This window comes from Oryza sativa, chromosome 7 (genome assembly GCF_034140825.1).
Source record: "Oryza sativa Japonica Group chromosome 7, ASM3414082v1".
NCBI classification, from domain to species: domain Eukaryota; kingdom Viridiplantae; phylum Streptophyta; class Magnoliopsida; order Poales; family Poaceae; genus Oryza; species Oryza sativa.
This window is the reverse complement of record NC_089041.1, coordinates 11,081,723-11,107,770: the sequence shown is the minus strand read 5'-3', so window position 1 is coordinate 11,107,770 and position 26,048 is coordinate 11,081,723. Positions and strand designations below refer to the sequence as shown.

At 44.8% G+C, this 26,048-nt stretch overlaps 2 protein-coding genes and 1 long non-coding RNA gene across 3 annotated transcripts; 1 reads left to right on the top strand and 2 right to left on the bottom strand.

Moving 5' to 3' along the window:
* Positions 1–16,771: 16,771 nt before the first annotated feature.
* Positions 16,772–18,823, bottom strand: LOC136357188 (putative FBD-associated F-box protein At5g56440). The gene is made up of 4 exons (XM_066312149.1): positions 18,672–18,823; positions 17,595–18,578; positions 17,353–17,487; positions 16,772–17,251 (listed from the first exon to the last, which is right to left on the bottom strand). The coding sequence occupies exons 2-4, from the start codon at positions 18,558–18,560 to the stop codon at positions 16,886–16,888; spliced, it is 1,467 nt and encodes a 488-aa protein (XP_066168246.1). The 5' UTR covers positions 18,561–18,578; positions 18,672–18,823; the 3' UTR covers positions 16,772–16,885.
* Positions 18,824–22,328: 3,505 nt separating this feature from the next.
* LOC4342937 (F-box/LRR-repeat protein At3g03360-like) lies at positions 22,329–23,611 on the top strand. Its single transcript, XM_026027181.2, has 2 exons — positions 22,329–23,252; positions 23,386–23,611. Exons 1-2 carry the CDS (start codon positions 22,329–22,331, stop codon positions 23,482–23,484), a joined length of 1,023 nt encoding a protein of 340 aa, XP_025882966.2. The 3' UTR covers positions 23,485–23,611.
* On the bottom strand, positions 23,245–24,657 carry LOC136357151 (uncharacterized). Its single transcript, XR_010742288.1, has 2 exons — positions 24,070–24,657; positions 23,245–23,460 (listed from the first exon to the last, which is right to left on the bottom strand). It is a non-coding gene; the product is annotated as an uncharacterized lncRNA (long non-coding RNA).
* Positions 24,658–26,048: the final 1,391 nt, after the last annotated feature.

Here is a 26,048-nt window from a genome sequence, read left to right as displayed (position 1 = left end):
TTATATTTGGCCGGTCGGCCTATGTATCTATTAAGTAGTTGTAATCTAAATTTTATTTGTTTTAGATGTATTTTGCTATGTATATTCATGCTTAAGATAAAAGTGTGAATCTAGTGCACTTCCTGGGAACTAGATTCACATGAGTATTAGTTAGGAATATTTGAGATGTTGTAGATCTTTAGCCATTTTGTCAAGTCTCCTGAATGTGTAACACATCTGGTCGCCGCCTTCGAGTGGTTTGACAGGCACATCTCAGGTTGAAGTTGACTGGCAGGCTAAAGGCCCAGCAATGTCTATAATATTCCTCTCTCGAGGCGTCGGATATTTCATTATGCTTGTTTGATGACTTGAATTATTCATTTCATCTCTCAATTATTATGGAAGGTCTGGAGAGCCTACGACAGCTTCATTATAATTTTTTACACTTAGCTCGGTTGTTGAAAAAAATATATTAAAAATTACTTAGTAATTCCTACAGCAAAACACGGGGACTCACCAAGTTATTTTAATTAAGGTTACCACGATCATATAGATTTTAAGAAATCCATCCTGACAGTACTATTGTTCCAGTAATGCTGACTTACAATTGTTTTTATGTAAGTTTCTCTGAGATATTGCACCATTTGGAATAATCTGTGCTGTCATTAGTCAACATCATCTGTAAAACTACATAATACAAAAATAAACGGGCACAAGCAAAAAAATTAATAATTAGATTATATGCGATCAGTTAGTTCACATTGTAGTTATAAGCCCATCAAATTAGCAAGCATCGGACTTAATTATACACGCATTCATCAATATAACTTCTTTAGTTTGGCAGAGAACAAATGTATGCTTTGCTACAACTTATGAACCAATCCTTTGATGGCATCCATGCTATTGCTTGGCGCCACGAAAACTCCATACTCCAGTATGCAAAGATAGGGAATTATTAATTAAGACAACACTTCTTGCTTGGACAAGCACGAAAATGGGACAAGAATGGGACTAGGACACTCCAAAAATTTTGACAATTTAACCCTTTGCAAAAACTATTTTTACAAATGAACCGCTGCCAAAACTTATTTCAAATCTGATCCTTTTGCTTAACGCCAAATCATATGGCGCTGAACTTAGACACCTCAGCGCCACATCAGCTGGCGCTGAATGCCGTGCCACGGCGGATGGGAGACTAAGTCAGCATGTCAACGTACATTCAACACCATGCTATTTGGCGCGTAGGTGTCTAAATTCAGCGCCACACGATTTGGCGTTGAGCAAAAGGGTCAGATTTGAAATAAGTTTTGACAGCGGTTCATTTGTAAAAATAGTTTTTGCAAAGGGTCAAATTGTCAAAATTTGTGAGGACACTCAGACCGTCATCCAAGAAAGGAAAAAGTCCAAATACCCCCCTAAACTTTAGATGGAAGTCAATCTAGCACCCTGAACTTTAAAACCGGACATCCAACCTCCTAAACTTTGCAAAAATCATAATACCCTCTATGGTGGTTTTGTATAGTGGTTTTTATCTAATTCGTATATAAATTTGATGAGTTTGATCAGGTGACATACACATCGGACACACACACACACACAGACACACACACAGACACACACACACACACACACACACACATATATATATATATATATATATATATATATATATATATTGAAATCTCTTAAATATTTTTTTTACCACTTGTTAACTCTCACTTGCAAACGAGTAGCAACATAATAATAGTACAGTATCAAGGTATAAGTACAAATACATGACTTACAACCGATGATATGCAAATATGTTATATTAGTTATTTAAAGTTATTTGTTTAAACTTTTAAAATATGCAAAACCACCTTAGGGAGTAATATGAACGGTTTTGCAAAGTTTAGGGGATTGGATGTCCGGTTTTAAAGTTCAGGATGCTATATGGACTTCCATCCAAAGTTTAGGGTGGGTTGGACCTTTTCCTCCACGAAATATTGGATAGAAAATGATAGTAGGACTTCTAAAACTCAACTCAGAGAGAATTACAAATGGGACAACGGAAGGTCGTGGTACAAGAAGAGGTTGTCGGACTAATAACAAAATTGGATATAGATCATGTGTGATTCAAGACGACACCACGATTATATATCTTGGAGTAATACGTTGTTGTTGCCCCATTGCTACAATATCGATATGAAGCTAAGTCATCATGCATAGCACATAGACTATTGCCAATCAAAATAGTCTGATTGTTTTTTTGGAAAAAAATGTGTGTGTGCGCGCACGCGCGTATGTGTGATGTTGTGTGTTGTGTGTGCACGTGTGTGTATTGGAATACATACAGATTATTCACAAGCGTATATATCTCAATTAACAAAATGATTTTCGGCAATACAATTTTTCACTAAAACAAAATTACTATTATTATATCTCATGATTCATCTCATTAGTAAAATCTTCTAGCACACGCATATTTATAAAAGAAAAAAAACACTAGGTTCACAAGTTTTGCCATTAATTTTACAGTGACTGAAGGATCAATCTCTATTTGCAACACTTCAATAAACAGTCACAAGCAACAACATTAATAATTAATTAGATTTTACATGATCAATTAGTGCACATTACAGTTATAATCCCATCAAACTAGCAAGCATCGGACTTATAATTATACATTCATTCTGTAATTCGGAAGCTAGCATAGAAAACTTGCATCAGCATAACTTCTTTAGTTTGGCGGAACAAATGTATGCTAAGGGAGATGAGGCTCCATGGAGGATGGCAGACCATGACATTGCTAGGGAAGAGATGCCTCACTCGCTGGCGCGGCTGGCGGCTATTGGCAGCAATTATGTCTTGTATCTTCATAAATAATCTTCATTTAACGCTTGTATCTTCCTGTGTGAAAGGCTGCGGGGATACATTGTATAGATGCAAATTGACGGATCGTGATTTGTAAAACAACATAGAGTTAAATGTAGAATACATTCAATGCATTTAAGTGTGCTCTGATTGAATTTTTAGTACATTTCGTTTTGCATTTCAACTAAAACCATAAGATATTTGAAAAAAATATTTTTATGTGTGAAAAACTATAGAAATTGTTACGTTATTACATTTTTGCTCAAGTTAATGTGTTCAACACACATATAGAAGTATATAGTATCTGAGATATGATTGAAATTTCCAGCAAACCTATTAGTACATATCTCTTCAGGAAGAGGAATTACATGATATACACATAAATTTTTAACCAAAATTTACACGTCAAATCGTCAATTCCATGTCGTCTTATGTGAAAAGGTATATATATTTGCTAAGCACATCACTCTTCAAAAGTTATGCCGAGTCAAGCTATCTTTTGGAGACACCATCACGAGAAGTCCACATCTCCTCCTTGTGTTTCCAACTATGGGAGGCCAACTCTACCGGATCCGCACTAAAAAAATAGCCTTGCATGTAGAGGTATTTTTCAAGTGCTGTAGAGACATTATTTTAAGGGACAATTGCTCATTGGACTCTATTTCAGAGTCTTAAGTACTAATCTGACCCTACTTTTTAGAGTTTACTCATTTGACCCTGCTTTTGAAAAACGAAGTTACCTTCTGACCTTCTTTTCATCACACCATTAAGTTTCATTTAGAAAAAATAAAAAAAAACAAATTATTATTTGAATGGACCAAAATACCCTTCATGACCTATCCATTCACTCCTAACCCTATCCATTCACCCTAATCCCATCTCTCATGGTTGGCGCAAGGCGAGTGGTGGTGGCAGCGATGGCATGCAGAGGGGCGGTGGCGTCAGTGCGCGGAGGAGCAGTGGCGCCGCCTGTTGCCGTGCGGAGGAAGGGAGGGAGGAATGGTGTTGGCGGGCGGAGGGATGAGGAGTGGCAGTAGCAGCGTGGAAGGGTGGCGATGGCGGTGCACGGTGGAGCGGCGGCGACGGCTACGGCCGCACGGAGGGAGGGGTCAGCAACGACAGGCCCGGGTGATGGAGCTTGTGTGGTGACGAGTGGATCCGGCGGGGGAGGTCAACGGCGGCTCGACGACGAGGAGTGGCGGCAACTGGTCTAGGCAGTGGAGCTCGAGCTGCGGTCGGCGGATTCGGCGACAGTGCTCGGCAGCGGCGGGCAAATCCGGTGGCGGCACCGACGCGTGGAGGGAGGGAGGTGGCGCCAGCACCTACGCGAGCCACGGGGAGGTAAGGTGTGGCATCGGCGCGGAGGGCGAGGGAGGCGATGCCGGTGCAAGGAGGGAGAAGATTGCGGCGCTAGCAAGGAGGCAACGCCAGCGCCAGTGCGTGGAGGGAGGGGGCGCTGTCGGCCAAACTTGTGTCGAATAAGCAAGGGTAAAATGGACTATTTGTTCCTTAGTTCATACTATTAACTCACTATAATGAAATAGGGTCAGCCTTCGTTTTCGATTTTGAAAACAGGGTCAAATAAGCAAACTAGAAAAAGTAGGGTCAGATTGATAGTTTGGCTTCGAAACAGGGTCAAATGAGCAATTGCCCCTTATTTTATTGTCTTAACAATTTTGTCGAAGCATTTTGGAAAATACCTCATAATTGTTTTTTGTGAATTGTCTGCACCAACAATTAGGTAGTTCATAAAATGTATCTACGCCATGCGGCATTTTTGTAGAGTCATTTTTATGTCCATAAGAAAGTAGGGACACTTTCAAGAGGCATTCAGTTGTGCAACAAACATAAGAAACCATGATGCCATAGAAATAGCTCATAAATGTCTTTTAGTGAATTGTCTCCAGAAACCAATAGGCATTTTATAAAATGTGTGTCTGCCTTGCAGAATTTTCGTAGATACACTTCTTATTTCCATAGGAAAGTAGCAGCACTTGCTAGAGGTATTAATTGTGCAACAAACGTAGCAAACATACAAATGGCTCCTACTCTGGGGCTCCACCTCACTCAACCTGGACATGAACGCGCTCTCCGTAGATGAGTGCAATCAAATTGGCATCGCTGGAAGGATCCTTGCTGCTCATTGGGTTCCTGTTCATCACTTGGTCCTCATCTCTGACCACCTCTAACACTGCAACATGACCTCGAGGACTGGCTAAAGTTTCCTAAGATGAACAGGTTGTCCCACCTTGATTTTCAGTTCACTAATGCATGGCAACACCACGATGACTGATCAGGCAAATGACATAAACTACTTGCTAGTAATATATGCACTTCACTTCTCCTCTACCTAGCTTGGAGGTGGTTAGCTTCTCAAGCTGCCGCTTACATGATGACATCATCAGCCAGCTACTCCATTAATTTCCCGAAGCTAAGGAAGCTCAACCTCCATTTTGTCACCTCCTCGGAGGATGCTCTTCATGCTCTGCCTGCCTGGCCCTTGAGAGCCTCCAAGTCAACTACACCATTGGGTTGCATCATCTTCGCATCGAGTCTGCATCACTGAGGAGCATATATGCATAGGTGCCACACACGGTCTAAATCAAGGGGTCATGTTCTAAGAGGTAATTATTAAGGATGCGCCGCTCCTAGAAAGACCAATGTCAGCTTTGTTGGACGATGGCGCTCCGAGCTTCCGGGTAATCACCTATACAGGAGATATTGGGTTCCTGCACAGCTTTATCTCCAGACTTGAGATTGGGACCGGTATAGCTACCGGTATCTCTGGATATAGCTGTTTAAGTAGCTAGGATCTAGCTATTTTTGCCCCAATAGATAATTTAGCAGCTATATATAGTTCACTTTAGCCTACTATTAGCTGTTTGAGAAGGTCAGTACGTGATTGTATTAGGAGGTGATTTATATATAACACTGATTCCATTTAGCACAGATGCTAATGTTTGTTTTATTTGTGCCATCCAGGAAATGCCCCCTGGTAACGTGGCAGCATCAGTGCCCACTACGAAAATTCTTCAATCTACTGGTCCTAACCTGGCTGCTGTTGTCCACCTCAGATATTTTACCTGCTTGGAGAAGTTGTATGTCAGGATGAATCTATGACTCTTCATGGTAATTTTGTGTGATTTAAATCTATACTTTCTATGAAGTGATAACACTCTAAGTCCAAAACTCAACATACAACCATACCACATCATTACCCACTAGCAATAATTATATATTTAACCTCATGAAAGCACGCAATATCATCTACACAATCTATTTAATTCTATAAATTAACATGCAAGCATATCCAATCATCACTCCTCACATCATTTTCATAATATTTTAACAAATGTATCTATCATTTTTATAATATTTAACATTACCCCCTCAAAAAAATATAGCGCATGTATCATTTGTTTGTTTTATGATAAGTATTGATTAACCCTGATGTTTCATTATATTTTTTTACTCTTAGCTCGATTGTTAATATATATGTATATATATATATATTAAAAATTATTTAGTAATTCCTGCAGCAAAGCACGTGGAGTCACCAAGTTATTTTAATTAAGTTTACCATGATCATATAGATTTTATGAAATCCATCCTGACAGTACTATTATTCCAGTAGCGCTGATTTACAGTATTTTTTATGTAAGTTTCTCTGAGATATTGCACCATTTGGAATAATCTGTGCTGTCATCAGTCAACATCATCAGTAAAACTACATAATACAAAAATAAACGGGAACAAGCAACCAAATTAATAATTAGATTTTACATGATCAATTAGTTCACATTGTAGTTATTAATATATCCCATCAAATTAGCAAGCATCGGACTTAATTATACATGCATTTTGTAAATCGGAAGCTAGCATAGAAAACTTACATCAACATAACTTCTTTAGTTTGGCAGAACAAATGAACCAATCCTTTGATGGCATCCATGCTATTGCTTGGCGCCACGAAAATTCCCTACTCCAGTATGCAAAGATAGAGAAATATTAATTAAGACAACACGTCTTGCTTGGACAAGCACGAAAATGGGACAAGAATGGGACTGAGACACTCGGACCGTCATCCAAGAAAGGAAAAAGTCCAAATACCCCCCCCTCCCCCCCCTCCCCCCCCCCCCCCACACACACACAAACTTTAGATAGAAGTCCGTCTAGCACCCTAAACTTTAAAATCGGACATCCAACCCCCTAAACTTTGCAAAAATCATATTACCCTCTATGGTGGTTTTGTATAGTGGTTTTTATCTAATTTGTATATAAATTGGATGACTTTGATCATGTGACATACACACCGGACATATATATTAAAATCTCTACTTAAATCTTTCTTTTTACCACTCGTTAACTCACACTTAAAAACAAGCAGCAACATAACAATAGTACGGTATCATGGTATAAGTACAAATTGATGACTTACAACTGATGATATGCAAATATGTTATATTAGTTATATTTAAAGTTATTCGTTTAAGCTTTTAAAATATGCAAAACCACCTTAGGGGGTTATATGAACGGTTTTGTAAAGTTTAGGGGGTTGGATGCCCGGTTTTAAAGTTTAGGATGCTATATGGACTTCCATCCAAAGTTTAGGGGGAGGGGGGTATTTGGATCTTTTCCTCCAAGAAATATTGGATAGAAAACGATAGTAGGACTTCTAGAACTCAACTCAGAGAGAATTACAAATGGGACAACGGAAGGTCGTGGTATAAGAAGAGGTTGTCGGACTAATAACAAAATTGGATATAGATCCATGTGTGATTCAAGACAACACCACGATTATATATCTTGGAGTAATACGTTGTTGTTGCACCATTGCTACAATATCGATATGAAACTAAGTCATCATGCATATACACTATTTCCAATCAAAATAGTCTGATTTATTTTTTTTTGGAAAAAATGTGTGTGTGTGTGTGTGTGTGTGTGAGATGTTGTGTGTTGTGTGTGCGCGTGTGTGTATTGGAATACATACAGATTATCACGAGCATATGTATCTCAATTAACAAAATGATTTTCGGCAATACAATTTTTCACTAAAACAAAATTACTTTTATTATATCTCATGATTCATCTCATTAGTACAATCTTCTAGCACACGCATATTTATAAAAGAAAAAAACACTAGGTTCACAAGTTTTGATTAATTTTGACAGTGACTGAAGGATCAATCTCTATTTACGACACTTCAATATTGCAGCAGCAACACAAACTAATGAATTCTTTAGTGTTTTAAAATTTAAAATCATTTTAATATATGTGAGGCAAATATATATATGTATAGTAATAATAATCATCATCAGTAAAACAACATAATACAAAAAATAAACAGTCACAAGCAACAAAATTAATAATTAGATTTTACACGATCAATTAGTTCTCATTGCAGTTATAATCCCAACAAATTAGGAAGCATTGGACTTAATTATACATTCAGTCTGTAAATCGGAAGCTAGCATAGAAAACTTACATCAACATAACTTCTTTAGTTTGGCAGAAACAAATGTATATATGCTAGCTTGCTACAACTTATGAACCCATCCTTTGATGGCATGCAATGTGCTATATTTCTTGACACACCACCAAAATTCAGAATGCATACTCCAGTATGCAAAGATAGAGAAATATTAATTAAGACAGCACGTCTTGCTTGGACAAGCATGAAACTGGGCAAAAGGTACATATACCCCTTCAATTAACATAGCAAAGAGCAATAACAGGATCAGTCGTCGATGGGATCACCTACTGACAGCTGATGACTGCGTTGTGAATGGTTGTAATAATAATCCATAAAATAGTCGTCGCGTGAAAATTCAAATCGAGCATTTGGAGAAGCTTTTCCCTCAAGCGAAGTAGCCTGCGCTGATTCGACAGCCACTTTTTGCTCAATCTCACACCGACTCGAAATGTCATCACCTTGAGCACGCTGGCATTTAGAATAAAGAATTTTGCAAAAGCAGCATGTGATTTCTGGCCTCTGTAGTTTCTCACCACTATTTCCTTGAGATGGAGATCGAGACATTCAATAGCAGCAGCATCATCTACAAGACCATTATGGATATCTGGAACAAAAAGACCTTCTGCCAGCTGAAAAGCATAGCATGAAGTTCAAAAATAAATAACATGCATGAAGTTCAAACAGGAACAATTAACATAATCATTTACAAACTAAACCAGAAGTCACTTCACCGTGATATGAAGCTTCTGCAAGCACGGGAAACATCTGAGGATATGACTTGCGTCTTGGCACCACCAATGGTCGGGAGAAGGGAGATGATTGTGTGGAGGACATCGTCGGGTAGAGCGCTGATTCCGTCGATCTTCTCCTCCTCCTCTGGCAAGGGAAGCAGCGGCAGAACACCACCAGCAGCAGCGGCGGCGACACAGACATGGCCTTTCTTGGGGAACCCGCAGCGCCTGCACCTGTAGGTGCGGCGTTTCTTGGCCGGCTGGGAAGACTCAGGGGCCATCTTGGGTCGCAGAAAAATTAACCTGTGGTTTATTGGGGGAGGAAGATGAGATCTAGATGAACCAAATGGATCTTGGAATCAATGATAGATTTTTGTGGTTGGAGGAGCATGAACCTGGGAGGACAGAGATGGAGGAGGAATGGAAGGTGGTAGACTGCGCCGCCGTTGCTAGTTAGGGGAGATGGAGCTCCATGGAGGATGGGATGGCAGGTCGTGCCGTTGCTAGGGGAGATGGATCGGAGCTTTTTTTCTCAAGCTTTTCGATTCGGGGAGGAATGAGCTAGAATGAAACATAAGCCTATACTTTCAAATTTTGGAGTAACCGTTCTTCAAATTTTTGAGCTAGAATACGTTTTTTTTTTTTTTGGAAAAAATGTGTGTGTGTGTGTGCGCGCGCGCGCGTGCGCGCGCGTGTGTGTGATGTTGTGTGTTGTGTGTGCGCGTGTGTGTATTGGAATACATACAGATTATCATGAGCATATGTATCTCAATTAACAAAATGATTTTCGGCAATACAATTTTTCACTAAAACAAAATTACTTTTATTATATCTCATGATTAACTCATTAGTAAAATCTTCTAGCACACGCATATTAATAAAAGAAAAGTGGCACTAAGGTTCACAAGTTTTGCCATTAATTTTACAGTGACTGAAGGATCAATCTCTATTTACAACACTTCAATGTCGCAGCAGCAACACAAACTAATGAATTCTTTACTGTTTTAAAATTTTAAATCATTTTAATGTATGTGAGGCAAATATATATGTATAGTAATAATAATCATCATCAGTAAAACTACATTATACAAAAAATAAACGGTCACAAGCAACAAAGTTAATAATTAGATTTTACACGATCAATTAGTTCACATTGCAGTTATAATCCCATCAAATTAGAAAGCATCGGACTTAATTATACATTCATTCTGTAAATCGGAAGCTAGCATAGAAAACTTATATCAACATAACTTCTTTAGTTTGGCAGAACAAATGTATGCTTGCTACAACTTATGAACCCATCCTTTGATGGCATGCAATATGCTATATCACGACACACCACCAAAATTCAGAATGCATACTCCAGTATGCTGTTGGAATTAATGAATGGGCTTTAGCCCACTCGAAGATTAATTCTTTGGAAAATCATAAAAGCCCACCTCATGGGATGGCATGCATGTGGAGTTTAGTACCACCTTGCTTATTCTAGGAGAGGGGGACCTCCTTAAAAGGGAGGATGCCCTCCTAGCCACTTGAAGCATGTGTGGTGGAGAGAAGAGGGGAAACACACGCGCGCGCTCGCTCGCCTCGCCTCGCCTGGCCTGGCCTGGCAGGGCAGGCGGCGCGCGTGCACGACGTACGCGTCGAATGGTCCGAAAAATTGGCTCCTCACCCTTGCGCAGATGCAGCCTCTTCGGAAAAATCCGGTGCGTGCAAACGGCGTGGAGTCCGGATAAGTTACGCGCGACTTATCCGGTTCGGTTACGCGCAGTAGAGATCGTGCGGGCGCCCTGATCAAGCGACCCTTCTCTATATAAACCGACCCGCCGTCTTCACGCAATATATGCAAAAATCAATCTAGGGTTTGCCTCCTACTCTGTACTGCGCCGTCGCTCGTAGACTACTCCATCCCGCTCGCCGGCGTGCACCAGCGATCGGGAGAGCAGGTCTCCGGAACCTCTGCCTTTGACGTCCTGCACCGGAAGAAGGCGGCAATAAGGTTTTTGGGAAGCGCTTCGCGCGACTGCTCCCTGTTCGTTCGCGACGGCTCGCCTTCCTCTTCGCTCGCGTGTTTCGTGCCTTCGTAGACACCTGCGAAAAGTTTCGACCAAGCAGCCGGTCTTTTCGTCACCTCGGTACGTGTTCAATATGTTGCGCATATTTGATCTGTTCATGTTATTCTGCGTAGTTTACATGTGTAGATCTAATGATGCGTTCATGCTAGTTTTCATCTGTAATGTCATGATTTATTTATGGAATAAATTAAATCATTATATGCCTATAATCTCAACAATCCAAAATCCTTATTATAGGCACTGTGATTTTACTATGGCTGGTTTTGCCGATGCACTGAGGCCGGATAAATTCACCGGTGTGCATTTTAAGAGATGGCAGATCAGGGTCACTCTATGGCTGACAGCTATGAAATGCTTCTGGGTGAGTACTGGCAAACCTGAAGGAGTTCTTACTGCTGAACAGCAGAAGCAATTCGAGGAAGCCACTACTCTCTTTGTGGGATGCATTCTTAGCGTTCTTGGCGATCGTCTGGTCGAGGTGTATATGCATATGACCGACGCTAAGGAGTTGTGGGATGCACTGAATACTAAATTCGGTGCTACTGATGCTAGCAATGATCTGTATATCATGGAGCAGTTTCATGACTACAAAATGGCTGACAACCGTTCTGTAGTCGAACAGGCTCATGAGATACAAACCATGGCTAAGGAACTCGAACTCCTTAAGTGTGTCTTACCCGACAAATTTGTGGCCGGGTGCATTATTGCAAAACTTCCTCCATCTTGGAGGAGTTTCGGTACTGCACTCAAACACAAGAGACAGGAATACTCCGTTGAGGGGTTGATTGCGTCTCTTGATGTTGAGGAGAAAGCTCGGGAAAAAGATGCCGCGTCTAAGGGCGATGGTGGGCAGTCCAGTGCCAATGTTGTGCACAAGGCCCAGAACAAGAGCAAGGGGAAATACAAAGCTCAGCAGACCACCAACTTCAAGAAGCAGAAGAAGAACAACAACAATCCTAATCAGGATGAGAGGACTTGCTTTGTGTGTGGCCAAGTTGGTCATCTGGCTAGGAAGTGTCCACAACGCAAGGGGATGAAGGCACCTGCAGGGCAGACTTCTAAGTCTGCTAATGTGACCATTGGCAACACTGGAGATGGAAGCGGGTATGGTAATTTACCTACTGTTTTTTCAGTTAATCAATCTACTAATTGGTGGGTTGATACTGGGGCCAATGTACATGTTTGTGCTGACATCTCATTGTTTTCTTCTTATCAGGTCGCACGGGGTTCCACCGTCCTAATGGGGAATGGGTCACATGCTTCTGTTCATGGTGTTGGCACGGTAGATCTGAAGTTTACTTTGGGAAAGATCGTGCAGCTGAAGAACGTGCAGCATGTCCCTTCTATCGACAGGAATCTTGTTAGTGGCTCCCGTCTGACTAGAGACGGATTTAAGTTGGTTTTTGAGTCTAATAAAGTAGTCGTGTCTAAACATGGATATTTTATTGGTAAAGGTTATGAGTGCGGAGGCCTGTTCCGCTTTTCCCTTTCTGATTTCTGCAATAAGTCTGTGAACCATATTTGTGGCAGTGTGGATGATGAGGCTAATGTTTGGCATTCACGTTTATGTCATATTAATTTTGGCTTGATGTCTCGGCTTTCCAGCATGTGTTTAATTCCTAAGTTTTCCATTGTCAAAGGTTCTAAGTGCCATAGTTGTGTGCAATCGAAGCAACCTCGCAAGCCTCACAAGGCTGCCGAGGAGAGAAACTTGGCACCACTAGAACTCCTACATTCAGATCTTTGTGAAATGAATGGGGTGTTGACGAAGGGTGGAAAACGATATTTCATGACATTGATTGATGATGCTACTAGATTTTGCTATGTGTACTTGTTGAAAACGAAAGACGAGGCTCTAGACTATTTTAAAATTTATAAGGCAGAAGTTGAAAATCAACTTGACAGAAAGATAAAAAGGCTTAGGTCTGATCGTGGTGGAGAGTTTTTCTCGAACGAGTTTGACTTATTCTGTGAGGAACATGGCATCATACATGAGAGGACGCCTCCCTATTCTCCCGAGTCTAATGGGATTGCTAAAAGGAAGAACCGCACACTGACAGACTTGGTGAATGCCATGTTGGACACCGCGGGACTGCCTAAGGCATGGTGGGGGGAGGCATTGTTGACCTCAAATCATGTGTTAAACAGAGTTCCTAACAGAAATAAGGACAAAACACCATATGAGATATGGATTGGTAGAAAACCATCACTTTCTTATTTGCGCACATGGGGGTGCTTGGCGAAAGTCAATGTACCAATAACGAAGAAGCGCAAACTTGGACCTAAGACTGTGGACTGTGTTTTTCTGGGATATGCTCATCATAGCATTGCCTATAGATTTTTAATAGTTAAATCCGAGGTACCGGACATGCATGTTGGTACAATTATGGAGTCTCGTGATGCTACCTTCTTTGAGAGCTTTTTTCCAATGAAGGATACACATAGTGGTTCGAACCAACCCTCTGAAATAATTCCCAGTTCAATCACACCACCAGAACAAACTGAACATACACATGAACTTGTCTCTGAGGAGGATGTCAGTGAAGCTCCTCGAAGGAGTAAGAGACAAAGGACGGCTAAGTCTTTTGGTGATGATTTCACTGTGTACCTCGTGGATGACACTCCTAAGTCAATTTCAGAAGCATATGCATCTCCTGATGCAGACTACTGGAAGGAGGCTGTCCGTAGTGAAATGGATTCCATTATCGCTAACGGGACTTGGGAGGTGACAGAGCGACCCTATGGGTGTAAACCTGTGGGGTGCAAGTGGGTGTTCAAGAAGAAGCTTAGGCCTGACGGTACTATTGAAAAGTACAAGGCTCGGCTTGTTGCTAAGGGCTATACTCAGAAAGAAGGCGAAGATTTCTTTGACACTTACTCACCTGTTGCTAGATTGACCACAATTCGTGTGCTACTTTCCCTAGCAGCCTCACATGGTCTTCTCGTTCATCAAATGGACGTTAAGACAGCTTTTCTTAATGGAGAGCTGGATGAGGAGATCTATATGGATCAACCTGATGGGTTTGTAGTTGAAGGTCAAGAAGGCAAAGTGTGCAAATTGTTGAAGTCTTTGTATGGTCTGAAACAAGCTCCTAAGCAATGGCATGAGAAATTTGACAAAACATTGACATCTGCAGGCTTTGCAGTCAATGAGGCAGATAAATGTGTGTACTATCGCCATGGTGGGGGTGAGGGAGTTATTTTGTGCTTGTATGTTGACGACATACTGATATTTGGGACAAACCTTGAGGTGATAAATGAGGTTAAATCATTCTTGTCTCAAAATTTTGATATGAAAGATTTGGGAGTAGCTGATGTTATCTTAAACATTAAGCTAATTAGAGGTGAGAATGGGATTACTCTCTTGCAGTCCCATTATGTGGAGAAGATCTTGAATCGCTTTGGCTACATTGATAGTAAGCCTTCTCCAACACCTTATGATCCTAGCTTGTTGCTTCGCAAGAACAAGAGAATTGCTAGGAATCAACTGGAATACTCCCAAATCATTGGCTCGTTGATGTACCTGGCTAGTGCAACTAGGCCTGATATCTCCTTTGCTGTGAGCAAGTTGAGCCGATTTACTTCTAATCCGGGAGATGATCACTGGCGTGCGCTTGAGCGAGTAATGCGCTATCTGAAAGGTACTGTGGAATTGGGACTTCACTATACTGGGTATCCTGCGGTACTGGAGGGTTATAGTGATTCTAACTGGATCTCTGATGTGGATGAGATCAAAGCCACTAGTGGATATGTTTTCACACTGGGTGGTGGTGCTGTTTCATGGAGGTCTTGCAAACAGACAATTTTGACGAGGTCAACCATGGAAGCAGAACTAACGGCACTGGATACTGCTACTGTTGAGGCAGAATGGCTGCGTGATCTATTAATGGATCTGCCTGTTGTTGAAAAAACCGGTGCCGGCTATCCTTATGAACTGTGACAATCAAACGGTAATTGTCAAAGTGAATAGTTCTAAGGATAATATGAAATCGTCTAGACATGTGAAAAGACGATTGAAGTCTGTCAGGAAATTAAGAAACTCCGGAGTTATAACGTTGGATTACATCCAAACAGCGAGAAACCTGGCAGATCCCTTCACGAAGGGACTATCACGAAATGTGATAGACAATGCATCGAAGGAGATGGGTTTGAGACCCATGTGAGTTATACTATGGTGGTAACCCAGTCTATGTGATCGGAGATCCCGTGAATTAGATCCTGGGAAGAACAAACCATTAATAAACTAGAGGAGAGTACCAATATATATACCCTATCCAAGTGAAGATGCATATACTCTCGTGAGCTGCAAGGCAGGTTGGCTATGCCTTAATGAGTTCTGTTGGCTTTAATTAGCAAAGATGTTGTCCTGCAGAGCATTCTTGAAGGAACTCACCTTTGTGAGCTTGACTGTTGGTCGCAGTCTATGAAGATTTTGGGTGAATCTTCTAGGAAGCTTACTAAAGACCTAGGAGTATGACTTATACGCTCCACCCGAGGGGTAGTCTACAGACGGTCTAGTACCAGATAAGACTTTGAGTGAAACTTGCTTGCACAAGACTTGCAATTCAAGGCGTAGTCCATTGTTCAAGTTGTGAGTAAGTGTAGCTTGGAGTTCTAGGTGGATGTTCAACCTTAATTGGTCTCCATCGAACCGCTGGTATATAAACAGTACATTGGAAAAGGCAAATTTCAGTGGGATTTTGAGATTTGGTGGGGGATTGTTGGAATTAATGAATGGGCTTTAGCCCACTCGAAGATTAATTCTTTGGAAAATCACAAAAGCCCACCTCATGGGATGGCATGCATGTGGAGTTTAGTACCACCTTGCTTATTCTAGGAGAGGGGGACCTCCTTAAAAGGGAGGATGCCCTCCTAGCCACTTGAAGCATGTGTGGTGGAGAGAAGAGGGGAAACACACGCGCGCGCTCGCTCGCCTCGCCTCGCCTGGCCTGGCCTGGCCTGGCCTGGCAGGGCAGGGCAGGCGGCGCGCGTGCACGACGTACGCGTCGAATGGTCCGAAAAATTGGCTCCTCACCCTTGCGCAGATGCAGCCTCTTCGGAAAAATCCGGTGCGTGCAAACGGCGTGGAGTCCGGATAAGTTACGCGCGACTTATCCGGTTCGGTTACGCGCAGTAGAGATCGTGCGGGCGCCCTGATCAAGCGACCCTTCTCTATATAAACCGACCCGCCGTCTTCACGCAATATATGCGAAAATCAATCTAGGGTTTGTCTCCTACTCTGTACTGCGCCGTCGCTCGTAGACTACTCCATCCCGCTCGCCGGCGTGCACCAGCGATCGGGAGAGCAGGTCTCCGGAACCTCTGCCTTTGACGTCCTGCACCGGGAGAAGGCGGCAATAAGGTTTTTGGGAAGCGCTTCGCGCGACTGCTCCCTGTTCGTTCGCGACGGCTCGCCTTCCTCTTCGCTCGCGTGTTTCGTGCCTTCGTAGACACCTGCGAAAAGTTTCGACCAAGCAGCCGGTCTTTTCGTCACCTCGGTACGTGTTCAATATGTTGCGCATATTTGATCTGTTCATGTTATTCTGCGTAGTTTACATGTGTAGATCTAATGATGCGTTCATGCTAGTTTTCATCTGTAATGTCATGATTTATTTATGGAATAAATTATATCATTATATGCCTATAATCTCAACATATGCAAAGATAGAGAAATATTAATTAAGACAGCACGTCTTGCTTGGACAAGCACAAAAATGGGCAAAAGGTACATATATCCCCCTCAATTAACATCGCAAAGAGCAATAACAGGATTAGTCGTCGAAGGGATCACCTACTGACAGCTGATGACTGCGTTGTGAATGGTTGTAATAATAATCCATAAAATAGCCGTCACATGAAAATTCAAATCGAGCATTTGGAGAAGCTTTTTCCCTCAAGCGAAGTAGCCTGCGCTGATTTGACAGCCACTTTTTGCTCAATCTCACACAGGCTCGAAATGTCATCACCTTGAGCACGCTGGCATTTAGAACAAAGAATTTTGCAAAAGCAGCATGTGATTTCTGGCCTCTGTAGTTTCTCACCACTATTTCCTTGAGATGGAGGTCGAGACATTCAATAGCAGCAGCATCATCTACAAGACCATTATGGATATCTGGAACAAAAAGACCTTCTGCCAGCTGAAAAACATAGCATGAAGTTCAAAAATAAATAACATGCATGAAGTTCAAACAGGAACAATTAACATAATCATTTACAACTAAACCAGAAGTCACTTCACCGTGATATGAAGCTTCTGCACGCACGGGAAACATCTGAGGATATGAACGGTTGCATCCAGGCTATTCTCCTCAATCCTAAATGCCAGGATCTTTACTGTGCGCAGCATTGCCATCGAATTGACCCTGAGTTGTTGCTGAAACAATCATGCATGAAGTACAAAAATAAAGGTGATTAATGTCTCAGTTAGGCCACATACAAAATAAAAAGATGCATAATCGATCGATGGCTGCATGTACTAACCGGCCAAACTACAACCCCATAGTGTTCATCAGAGATGCCATCCGATAGGCAGCCAAGCACCTCAAGTTTGGGTGCAGAAAACACACTGACAACCCTAGGCAACTTATCGGATGATCTGAACATAAGCAGCCTTTCCAGGCTCGGTGTGTTGTCGATGATGAGTTCTTCCATATCCGAGGTGCGCGAGCACAAGCCGAGGCTCACCAGGGTTGGGGAACTTATGCGGACACGGCGGAACGCATCGTTGTCGCGCAGCAGCAAGCTTCTCAGCACGGGGCATGCCGAGATCATGGCGTGGAGGGTGTCCTCCGAGTTGGTGATTGCTAGCAGCGTCAGCTCCTGCAGGTTCGGGAACGCGACGCCCCCGAGCACGCCGGCGCCGGGGAAGCTGCAGAAGCCGAAGCTCGCGACGCGGAGGCACGAGAACCTCGTCGCGGTGGGCGGCAGCGGATCCGGCGCCGTCATGTTGGGACGGTAGTGGAACCGGAGCTCCTCGAGGCCGTCCAGCGTCCCGGATCGCAGCAGGTCGTCCAGGGTGGCGACGAGGTCGCCGCGGAACTCGTTGACGCGGGCGAGCTTGGTGATGGAGAGGCGCCAGGTCGGGCCCCGGTGGTCGGTGATGATCTCCGTGATGACGTTGAGGAGGAAGTCCTCCCAGAGGTCGGGAATCTCGGCGTCGTCGAGGTTCAGAGGGGCGGAGCGCCAGAGCGGGAGCCAACGGGAGGAGAGGACCTGCGTCTTGGCACCACCCATGGTCGGGAGAAGGGAGATGATGGTGTGGACGACGTCGTCGGGGAGAGCGCTGATCCCGTCGACCTTCTCCTCCTCCTCTGGCGAGGGAAGCAGCGGCAGATCACCAGGAGCAGCAGCAGCCGCGGCACAGACATGGCCCTTCTTGGGGAACCCGCAGCGCCTGCACCTGTAGGTGCGGCGTTTCTTGGCCGGCTGGGAGGACTCAGGTGCCATCTTGGATCGCAGAAAAACCTGAGGTTTATTGGGGGAGGAAGATGTCAGATCTGCATGAACCAAATGGATCTTGGAATCAACAATAGGGATTGTGGTTAGAGGAGCACGAACCTGGGATGGTGATGGAGGGATGGAAGGTGGTAGACTGCGCCGCTGTTGCTACTTAGGGGAGATGGAGCTCCATGGAGGATGGCAGAGGCCGTGCCGTTGCTAGGATAGGGGAGGTGGATCGGAGATTTCTTCTCAAGCTTTTTGATTCGGGGAGGAATGAGCTAGAGAATGAAAGAGGAGCCTATATACCTTCAAATTTTGGAGTAACAGTTCTTCACTGGCTGGCATTGTGGCTGCACTGGCTGGCACGGCTGGCGGCTGGCGGCAGCAATTCTGTCTCATGTATCTACAGCGGACTAATATCTTCATTTAACGGCTAGTATTATTTTACCCTCCTGTGTGAAATGGTGATTTGTTGAAAATTGACAGATGGTGATTTGTAAAACAGCACAGAATTACGTGTACATTCAATGCATTTAACTGCGTTGCTGTGGAACTTTTTTAGTATATATTTCGTTTTCCATTTTAAGCAACATAAAAGAATTGGAACACTAATTTTATGCATAAAAAACTAAAGAAATTGTTACGTCATTGCAATTTGGCTCAAATTAGTGTTCAATGGAATGTGGGAAATGATAGAATTTTTAAGCAAACCTGGATAGATATATTTCTTAAATTCAAGGAATTACAAGGTTTATACACGAATTGCAATCAAGCATGACTTATACGTGAATTTCCATGTCACTCCGTGTTAAAACACATGTAGTACATATTTTTGGTGAACACATGGCTGGATGAATTAGTGTTCTAAACGTCCAGTTATGATTTATGTAGCTCACGTAACTATTTTACTGCTTTTAGTCATTACTTTGCCAAACATATATATTTGCCAAACACCTTGGTCATTACTTAATTTGTTAAAGAAAATATACTACAACGGCCATTTTCTTGTTACACTAAAACAGCACCAATCCAAAAACTGATCACTAATGCCGGATCATCGCTAGATCTAGCGCTAAGAAAACGATCACATTGTCGGTTTTATAACGAGGCAGAAGTGAAGTCAAGTCGAACTATAGTTTTTGCACGGTCACTAGCTACAAGTCCATAAAATGAGCGCAGCCAAACTCCTAGTTATGAGTTTATCACCCTTCTCCTCTTTGCCCTGCCTCCCAAGCTTGCTTTCTTATCTCTGATAGGGCCGCGGATCTGTTGTCATCTTTTCACATTTCTCTCTCTGGCTGGCTGGTGGCTGCAGGCACCATTCTCACCTCTCTCCCCTCCCCACCCTCCTCACCTCTCTCCCCTCCCCTTCCACCTCACCGCGGCGATGGCAGGCGGACCTAGCGGGTGGCGGCGCTCTGGCGCGGCGGGCGGTGGCTCTCGGGCGTTGGTGGCGGTGCTAAGGCTCGGGCGGGGAGGCGCCGCCGCTGGGCCGCAGGAGGCCGGATCCGCCGCCGCTGGGCCGTGGGGACGCGGGATCCGCAACCGCCGGGCCACGACGACGACGACGACCACGGCGACCATGACGACAGGCCAGGCCGCGGGCGGCGGATGTGCGGCGGCAGGAGGGGGCGGAGGGCCTCCTCCTCCTCCCCTCTCCCACCTCTCTCCCCTCCTCCTTCCCTGCGCCCCCTCTAGCAACGATGACCATGGCGACCACCACGACAACAATGACAACGACGGGCTGGGCCATGACAACGATGATGACCATGGCGACTGGTGATGACGACAACGGCGACCACGACGACGGGCGACCAGAGCACCTTCTCCTCCTCCCCTCCCCTCCCTCTCCCTCTCCCAGATCTAGCCGGAGGGATAGGGCGGCGACGGCCACCTCGGCGGCGATGGTAGGTTGGTGACGACATGTATTGCTCCATTTTGTTTGTACTGATGTTTCATATATGCATGTGTCGAGGAGTGATCCACTCTAGCGGGAGATCGAGAGATCCCCTTTTGTGAGTTCGGCCGGGGGATCCGCCTAGAGTCTTCCCAGACCGCGCGCGAGAGCCGGGATTATACAGGTTCGGGCCGCTATAGAGCGTAATACCCTACTCCTGTGCGTGGGATTTAAGGTTGAGTGTTACAGAGGTTCCTAAACTCCAGGGAGCACTCTCGCTCTTCTTCCCCTAGGGTTTAGGCTAACTAAGAGTCATCCCTATTTTCGGTGGGTAAGGTCCTCCATTTATAGTTCAAGGGGATACCACATGCACTGCCTCTACGTACTCCTTCACGGGAGGGGGGGCCACTCCGCCTGGATCGGACCACTGTTCATGCCTTCGCCCGGAAGCTAAGCTGTCGTCCATCGTCGAGTGGGGCCCAGCGCCGCCCCCCGCCTGACACGACGGACACCCTTGTCATTCCTCTTTAAATGAATGGAGACTTTCGGCGGTTCATCTCACGTGGAGGGGGCTCCATATGATGCTCTGATGGGACGAAGCATACCTGCCCCCACCACGTCCGAGCACAGGGCGGGACGTGGGGGCACCGCCGCCCGTCCAATCGGACGTGACCGACGACAGGCCGGTCACAATTCGGTCACGTCCGATTGACATGGGTCAATCGGGCAGCGCTGCACGTCCGCCCTCGCCGCATTGGGATGGTTGGGGCGCTGCACATTGATGGCGGTTCAGCCTGGGTCTCCGCCCCACTCACTCCCCCCACCACGTGGCGGTTCGGGCGAGGGCCTCGGGGCGAGGCAGCGCGAGAACCCGAGGGGTCTGACGTGGCACCCCGAGGCCCCTTGGCTGCCTCTGCGTCGTCCGAGGTGCGGGGGGAGAGCCAGGCTGTAGGGCCGCGTGGCTGGACAGGAAGGAGACTTCCCCATACTTCGCATACCCCCGGGCCCATATCACCGACAGCATGTATTGATGTTTGTTTATTAATAATGAAGTGAGAAATTGATGTAGTATTATCTTGAGGTTGGATCTGATGTGGATTTGAATTGTTATGGACTTGAGATTTGGGGATGTGGATTTGGGAATGCAGGTAGCAGCATGGGGTTTTTGCTGGCAGCTGGAGGCCAGCTGCATATGGTTTTTTTTTTGTCTCAAATCGATTATCGCTGGTGGCCGTTATAAGATAGCCACCAGCAAAAATCGGTTATCGCTGGCGGCCGGTATAATACAACCTCTAGCGAAAATCAATTATCGCTGGCGGCCGATAACCACTAGCGAAGATTGATATTTTCTCTGGCCTTTGCTTTGTGACGGCTGCAATTTCCGCTAGGAAAAACCAAAAATGGCCACCACGAAAGATGATTTCCGTAGTAGTGAGTGGTGGCTACGGCGATAACAGTGTCTTTAGAGATAGTCCTTCACCGGTGCGACGTTTTCTGCGCTGCCCTCCTGGCATGGGAATATGAAGTTTTGAACATGGAAGAAGAGAGGGGGTGAAAATTACACTTTTCCTGATAAATCCCTAAAATTTGGCGGTACTGTTGTTTTATTCTCCGTAGTTATAAACTTATAGTTCATTTTCAGCACTATATTCCAGATTAGTTTTAAGCCCTGAATTGAGCGAGAAAGAAAAAAAAGTCCCGCCCTTTCTCTCGCGTTTTACGCAGGTTTCTGAGTTGGCGCGCCATTTTTCCGTCTAGATCGGCTTCAGTTTACCTTTACCACAAAATTCGCCCAATAAAACCACAACCGACTCGCTTCTCAATTTCTCATCAACACAACCGCCACCTCTCACGCCGCCCACGGCCTACCGCCGGCCATGGAAGAGGTGACCGCTCCAGTCGCCAAGAAACGGAGACACGACGAACCGGATTGCCAAGAACGATCGGAGGGAGGCGATGCTGATGCGGGGGGCATCGACCTGATCAGCGTCCTCCCCGACGAGATCCTCGGCAGCATCATCTCCCTCCTCCCCACCAAGGACGCCGCGCGGACCACCGTGCTCTCCCCGCGGTGGCGCCACCTCTGGTGCTCGGCGCCACTCAACCTCGACGCCGACGGCGGCCTCTCCGGGCAGGAGCGCAAGCGCATCTCCATCGTCTCCAGGATCCTCGAGGCGCACCGCGGCCCGGCCCGCCGCCTCTCCCTCCGCAGCGTCGGCCTCCGCGGCATCTACGCCAGGTTCGACCGCTGGTTCTGCTCCGCCGCGCTCAACAACCTCGAGCACCTCGACTTCGCCTACGCCAGCGACGGCCGCTACTACGGCATCGGCGTCAACCCGGACCCCAGGCCGCCGCGCCCGCTGCCGCCGTCCGCGCTCCGCTTCGCGCCGACGCTCCGCACGGCCTACATCGGCGGCTGTGACTTCCCCGCCGTCGCCCCCGCCGCCGCGCCATGTTTCCCGCGGCTGACGCGGCTCACCCTCTACGGCGTCGCCATCTCGGAGGACGCCCTCCACCGCGTGCTCGCCGGCTGCGCCGTGCTCGAGACCCTGGGTCTCGAGGCCAGCAGCGGCTTCGGCGCCGTCCGGATCAACTCGCCGACGCTCCGGAGCGTCGGCTTCGCCGTCTCCGCCGAGACGGAGCTCGTGATCGAGGATGCACCATGCCTCGAGAGATTGATGTTGCTCGATCCGCACAGTGGCCCAAAGAATGTCAGGGTGGTCAGGGCGCCTCAACTGAAGGTATTGGGCTACCTGTCCGACAAAATCACCAAACTTGATCTTGGAACTGTAATTATTCAGGTACGTAGCATAGCAGCTGAAACCTCCCTGAGTTCATGAGCCTTCGATTTGATTTGACACACGTATATATCAGTATATGTTGTGAATTTGGACATGGACATCTTGACATGCTGTACGTCTTGGTTTTCTTCAGGAAACGATGGTCGTCAGTTCGACAGCCTCGCTGCGCACAGTGAAGGTTTTGGTTCTTGAGTCTGCTGGACCAAATCTGGACACAATTTGGCTTCCTTAAATGTTTTCCATGCTTGGAGAAGCTGTACATCATGGTGAAAATTCTTCCTTGTTTTTTGATTTAAAGGAATCAACTATGGGAAGAATACATGAAAAAATTAATCAAATTTAACAAGTTCTTTTTTTCCCTTTGATTGGTTATTTTTCTAAATGCATCATATTGAAATATGGATATAATAATTGGCAGTTATATGTGATAAAATCCATTTTAAAATACATTAACTTGTACATCTGTTTTAAAATACTGGTAAAAACCTAATACTTAAAAATAACTTTCTTTTTTGTTATCAAGATTAGTAGGGCTTTACTGCCGAATAAGCATTTTTCCTGCTTGAACCATATGCATTTAATTACAATCAAGGATTTAAATCTCCGGCTAAGACATTTAGCTGCTAGGTTCTCCATCATCTATGATCAGCTATAGCTGGCTATAGCTGCAACTAAGCTATTTAGCGGTTTTTGCAAAAATTAGACATAAATAACTTGATAATCAGTTATATGGAAGAGAAAGCTATTTAACTTGGGGAAAGCAGAGAAGACTAGGGAGAGAGGAATTGCTTGATAATCAGTAGGATCAAATCCTCACCACTTCCTGAATCATCTTGCTAAATTACAGGAGGAACATGCCAATGAATTCCTCCCCCATGAATTCTTGAACTTGAACAAAAAAAAAACAATTCAAGAACCTCCATACTCCTCACCCTGAGGCCACTGCAACCAACCAAACCAAGAAGAAATAATTCATGAGCAGCCAAGCCACCAACAAACCAAGAAGAAACAATTCATGAACAGCCAAGCCACCAACAAACCAAGAAGAAACAATTCGTGAGCAACCAAGCCACCAACCCATCTCTGAACCAAGAAACAACACAAGGTTGGCTCGAGCACAAGAAAAAGAATACTGACAGAACAAGCACCGCCGCCCGCCGCTTGCAACACCAACAGCTGCCGCCGCCGCCTGTCACAGTCGTCGCTTGGGGCCGGGATTGGTGGATCCATTGTCTTTGGGAGTCGCCGCCGCCGCCGCCACCGTTGCCGCAGCAGGTCGCAGCCACCACCTTCGGGAGCAGCCGCCACCACTGCAGGTCATAGCCACCGCCTTCGGGATCAACCGCCGTCGCGGCTGCTGCTGCCTCCTTGAGCAGCCGCTGCAAGCCTGCAAGCCGCCGTCGACAGGAGAGGACGGAGAGTGACTGAGTGGAAGATGGAGAGAGTTAGGGTTTCGTTAGGTGATATGGGCCGTTCGCCAATTTCAGGATTTCAGCCCACCAACGAGTTAGCTGCAGCTATTTGAGAGCCCATTTAGCGGCTATCTCCAGCTAAAGGCAGCTAATAGCGCCTTAGAACGTGTAGCTGTAAATTAGACATATCTTAGCGGTTGCTTCTCCTAACAGCTATCTCCGGCTATAGCGGCAGCTATAGCCGGAGATTTAAATCCTTGATTACAATATTTATGTATGCCACATAGGTGGTACTTACTTTGTTCCTTCAAGTTTGTAGTCATTTTTGCAGAAGACTATGAAAAACACAAGACGTTACAACCCACTGGAACCTATTGAATGCCTTGATCACCATCTCAGATATATATAATACTGAACAATTATCTAGGAATGAGACCAGACGTGAACTTTGCCAAGTTCTTTGTTTTGAACGCAAGAATGCTCAAGGCAATGAAATTCGGTGTCCTTGTCGGTTGCACAGAGAAATGGATGGCCAATCAACATAGGCGGCTACAACTTGATCATAAGGCTTCTCCAGATGCTCAATTTGATTTTAGAAGAGATTATTGTTGGCGAAACATTTTATATAACAAGCGCATCCACGATCTGGCCAGAGATGACCCTTTTGATGGTTCGATATGTTGATGTTGTTGATGACGGCCTTCAAATGGAAACTCCAATTTTATCTAGTGTGTTGTTTGCTTGAATTAAACATGACAAATATTTGCTCTTGTAGTAGTAATTCATTCCTTTTCTTCACGCAGCTTAGCTATTTCCAGTACAACATAAGTACTTTTTATGCTGTTACTCAAGATGTGGCATGTCCATTTTATTTTTATTCAAAACAGCAGATTGGATGTGGCTTGTGTACCTGCATGTTCTATACTCAATTATATGTCTTCTAATACCAATTTGAGCCCATTAATCATGGGGTGTGCTTAGTTTCATTCTAAGTAGTCGTCCTCTAAATGAAATTAGTGGTATTGCGTACCAGGCCCATCAAGAATGATACAGCCTGACCAGAATTTCTTGCTCCTCAACATTCAGAAACACGCAACTTGCGTCCTCCAAGTTTAGATCCATTCAGGCTGAGTGCTTCTGAATAGTGATACCAGCTTTCACATCCTATGTGTGCATTCATGCAAAAGGACAAATGTTTATTGGAGACTACCAAACTAGCTAGCTAACAGCAGCGAAACTGTTGGAGTTTGATTAAACAGCGGTCATTTGAATCAAACAGATGACCATGACTTTGCTATAAAAATAATGCTCCTTAGTTTAATTTAATTAATTTATACTTGTTAAAACAGTCTCCAAAGATGTGGAAAGTACATTGAAGTATTTT